At 46.2% G+C, this 4,483-nt stretch overlaps 1 protein-coding gene across 2 annotated transcripts in view; it reads left to right on the forward strand.

Annotated features, from left to right (window-relative positions):
• The window catches only part of col4a5 (collagen, type IV, alpha 5 (Alport syndrome)), a 51,743-nt gene that overhangs the window by 30,373 nt on the left and 16,887 nt on the right, over positions 1-4,483 (forward strand). The window contains exons 35-39 of one of the 2 annotated variants that reach the window (XM_034901113.1): positions 419-446; positions 492-545; positions 1,679-1,858; positions 1,954-2,004; positions 3,384-3,569. In XM_034901113.1, the coding sequence (XP_034757004.1) occupies positions 419-446; positions 492-545; positions 1,679-1,858; positions 1,954-2,004; positions 3,384-3,569 (499 nt within the window). Of the gene's footprint in view, positions 1-418; positions 546-1,678; positions 1,859-1,953; positions 2,005-3,383; positions 3,570-4,483 lie in introns of both variants that reach the window. The other variant, XM_034901112.1, reaches the window with a different exon arrangement.

A 4,483-nucleotide genomic window follows, 5' to 3' on the forward strand; every position in this document is an offset into this window, starting at 1 on the left:
GCTCCCCTACAGGCTTCTCTATAGCTCTTCCCCACAGGTTTCTCTATAGAGCTCCCCTACAGGTGTCTATGTAGAGCTCCCCTATAGGCTTCTCTATATAGCTCTTCCCTACAGGTTTCTCTATAGAGCTCCCCTACAGGTCTCTATGTAGAGCTCCCCTACGGGTCTCTATATAGAGCCTCCCTATAGGCTTCTCTATAACACCCCCCTACAGGTTTCTCTACAGGGCCCCCCTAAAGATTAATCTATAGAGCTCCTCTACAGGTTTCTCTATAGAGCTCCCCCTACAGCCCCCCCCCCCCCTACAACTTCGAAATAGATTTTCAGCAGCTACGATGTTTACTTGAGTCTGACTCCTTGCTCGGCCAATCAGAGTGCACATTTTAGCTTCACGCCTTGTGTTTTCTTTCTCTCAAAGGGTGAACCAGGTCAGCCAGGTTTCCCAGGAAATTCAGGACTGAAAGGAACTGCAGGATCCCCCGGTCTCCCAGGGTTACCAGGAGGGCCTGGTCCCAAAGGCGACAGCGGGATCCCAGGACTACAAGGTGAGTCTGAGGTTTGACTACAGCGGGTTTCAGAAAGAGTCAACGAAGTACAGACATCATGTTCTCTGGTAATACTTTAAACGTACAATATGTCACTTTCAATATGTACACAATACAGGCTTTTGATGACGCCGTGAAGCTGCACGGCATTATGGGAGTTGTTGTCTTCATTGTTAAACACCATTGCCCATTCAAAAGTTCAGCAACAAGTTTATCCATTCAAGTTTTATTCATGTTACATTTGGTAATGTTTCTCCATGTCATTCTAATGGAAAGTAGCTGCATTTTCTAGGGCTGGGTACCGAATTCAATACATGAAGTATTGAAAAAAGGCCTCATCATTTAAACCACATTTCAATATTTTTCAATAAGGAGCAAGTTCGATTAGCCTCAGTGAGCCAATAAGGACGCAGCGTGTTTCTACCAAGATCTAATGAAAGCCCAGTTCAGACCAAAGACTTGCAACAAGCCGGTCTGCAGCGTTCTGAAAGCTGCCACGTCACACCAATGATGATGAGCCGGTGTATCATCTCCATAACGACGACTCTTTGCTGGTTTGAGTCGAGCCGAGACGGCCACGTAACTTCAGCTTCTAAAAAGGTTCCGTCTCGTCTGAACGTTGCACGTCGCAGAGACACGCAGGAAGAACTCTACGTCTAACTGAATTGTGCCGTGACGTTGTCATTTATTTTCGTTCAAATAAATATTATAAAATTGGTATTGAAAAACAGTATTGTTCAAGAAATTGGTATCAAAGTCACGATAATGGTATCATTACAGATATAAGTATGTTTTTTTTGTATGATTTGTATCGCTAACTGACCAGTTAGCTTTATTTATAGCTAATTATACTCTGCATCTGTAAAAAAAAAAACGATTACTAATTGTAAATCTTTCCGTGACTTTGTATGATTTACAATTGCTCTCGTATGTATCATCTGGGTTCCCGTGTTTTGACGGAAGTTAGAGGAACCAGAGAGGTCAAAGGTTACATGACGCCACTGACAGGCGTTTCTTTTGACATTTGAATGCAGAAATGTTACAGACTGTACCTTTAAATCATTGTGCCCTCGGAGTCGACTTGCAGTCGTGTTGAAAACAAAGCTGACGCGTTGTCCGCCTTCTCTTCTCAGGACCTCCTGGTATTCCCGGTCCCAAGGGTCTCGACGGAGGGCCTGGTACACCGGGTCTCACCGGAGCTCCCGGTAGACCAGGAGAGTCCGGCCGACCAGGAGGACCAGGGTTGCCAGGAGACAAGGGTCAGGCAGGTCGAGACGGGATCCCAGGACCGGCTGGAATCAAAGGAGACCCCGGTAAGTCTGCACAATGCTCGGAAAAAGATGACTAAATTCAAGATTTCCACGTTTTGTGTTTAATTTGTTGCACTTGTGATTCACGTCTACTCCAGGGCTTCCTGGTTACGGTGGACCCGGTGCTCCGGGGCTTCCAGGGTTGCCAGGTGAGTTACTATCATTGCTGGCATGTAACTAACTACCCGAGTGATGTATTCAAGCACACATATTGAGGAACTTTACTTGAGTCTTTTAGTTTCATGCCACTTTCTACTTCTACTCAGGAAGAACTATTCTAGTTTTTACTCCATTCAGTGGTGTAGCCTAGTGTTTTGTAGACAGTATCCAGGGATTCTTCCCTCCCCGCATCAGGCTCGCCCGTCCCGGAGCGAGACCCAGTGTGTTTTTTGTAATGTTAGAGTGTTAAAGTGTAGAATAGGCCTCATCCGGCTCATATTGAATATTTTCTGTACACTAACGTCTGTTGCAGTGTCACTAGAAGCAGCAGAAGCTTCATTAGCCGGCTCACCAAAAACGCTAAATAGTTAATTTTGAGTTTTTTTCTGTTTTTGTTGTATATCTCCTATACTCTATACAGCAAGGCTGCCCAATTTTGGGTCAGCGGGCCACGTTTGGCCCGTGCTCTCTTTGTTCTGGCCTGCCGTGGATTTGACATGCTCATGCTTATTTTCCTCTTGTTTTAAAAGTAATGACTACAAAACGTACATTTTCTGCAGTTAAAAAGCTCTTAATCTGAGTTTAACAGCAATGTAAAGCACAGGGCTGTTAAACTTCCCATTTAAATGACACACACATGTTTTGTCTACGGAAAATGGCAAAAATTACGTTCTTCCACAACATCTACATTTATTTTTGGCCCGTTGCCTCCCATCCAGATACATTTTGACCCTTCATATGAAAGGATTTGGGCATCTCTGGTCTATAATGATACACATTAGTTCATTTTAAATTTGCACAGATGCTTTTTGAATGCCAAGCCACCGTGTTGTTGTTCCTTGGCGACTCGCAACACAGACGGGGGGAATTTATGAATGAATGTGTATAAGTTCTGACACCAAACATCCTCAGGCTTTTGTAAGTGGGTGTATGGACATCCTTGACTTTTCCTAGTAGTAATACAGCGTATTCCTGCGTATCAGGTAGACCACACCACAGACTACATTCATCTGACTGCTTTGCTTACTGGTTACTATACACATTAAGATTTAGTTAGTTCATAGAATAAGATGGCCACTATTTTAACGATCTAAGCGCATGCCGTGAAGCATCTGGCGCTGGTACAGATCCACTTTTGCTTGAAAAACTGGGGGCGAAAAGATGGGCGCAGGTACATTTGCTAATTAAAAGACATAAAGGCCGGACTTTTACTTGTAGCAGAGTACTTTTACAGTGTGGTGTTAGTACTTTTACTTAAGGATCTTAGTACTTCCTCCACTGGTAACCCTCCCCTTTCTGTAAGAGCCTAGTTTGTCTTGATTATTGTCGCTGCACCGATATAACAATCTCTCCTGTATCTCTCACCCAGGCTCAAAGGGAGACGCCGGTCTCCCCGGCCCCTCTGGCAGTCCTGGTTTCCCCGGCACTAAAGGAGAAACCGGCTACCCCGGCTCCCCTGGTCTTCCCGGCAACATCGGACCTCCTGGGCCCCCGGGTCAGGCTCTGCTGGGCCCCAAAGGATCACAAGGACCCCCTGGGCCACCCGGACGAGCAGGTAAAGCACCTTTTATGTATATTCGTCACCACACGTGCTGCCAGAAAAGTGCTGCCTGGTTTTCTGATGAACCCTGTCAGACCAGAGAGCCCCAGCCCTGTAGGACCTTAGCTAATGTGGGTCCCAGGGAGAGACCAGAGAGCCCCAGCCCTGTAGGACCTTAGCTAATGTGGGTCCCAGGGAGAGACCAGAGAGCCCTAGCCCTGTAGGACCTTAGCTAATGCGGGTCCCAGGGAGAAACCAGAGAGCCCCAGCCCTGTAGGACCTTAGCTAATGTGGGTCCCAGGGAGAAACCAGAGAGCCCTAGCCCTGTAGGACCTCAGCTAATGTGGATCAAAGAAGGAAATGACAATTACGTTAAAAAAAATGGCAACGAGACAGTTATTCAAAAACCACCCATTTAATAACTACCTGGGACATTATTTACTCAAACTAAAGAAAAAAAGGATGAATCATTCTGAATCAGGTCCATTCAGTGAAAACCAGACAGCAAAACGGCAGAAAACGTTCACTTTAAATGGGAATGCTTTCATCTCCATGTCGGTTGATTTGCATGGGGCGCCCAGCACCGGCCTAAGAGAGTCACTGTTTGAGCACCACATCGTTAACGATCATTGTCAACAACACTGAGCACGGATGAGGAAATGTCGGGGGTGCTCCTCATACACCGATCACTGTTTTTTCACCGGGGGGAGTTTGACCCCTCCAAAAAACGAGCATGTTGTGTTCACGGCACTATGTTGTCTCCAGATCATCCATCTGTTTTGTCTTTTATCCACCAATCCATCCATCCATCCGTCCTCATGTCTCCCTCACACCCTTGCCCTCGTCTCCTGATCCCACGATGGGGGAAGCTGTAATCTATCCCTCTCTCCACAGCCCTGAAGTCGTGTGTGTGTGTGTGTGTGTGTGTG

Source organism: Etheostoma cragini, chromosome 19, assembly GCF_013103735.1.
Source record: "Etheostoma cragini isolate CJK2018 chromosome 19, CSU_Ecrag_1.0, whole genome shotgun sequence".
Classification (NCBI taxonomy): Eukaryota; Metazoa; Chordata; class Actinopteri; order Perciformes; family Percidae; genus Etheostoma; species Etheostoma cragini.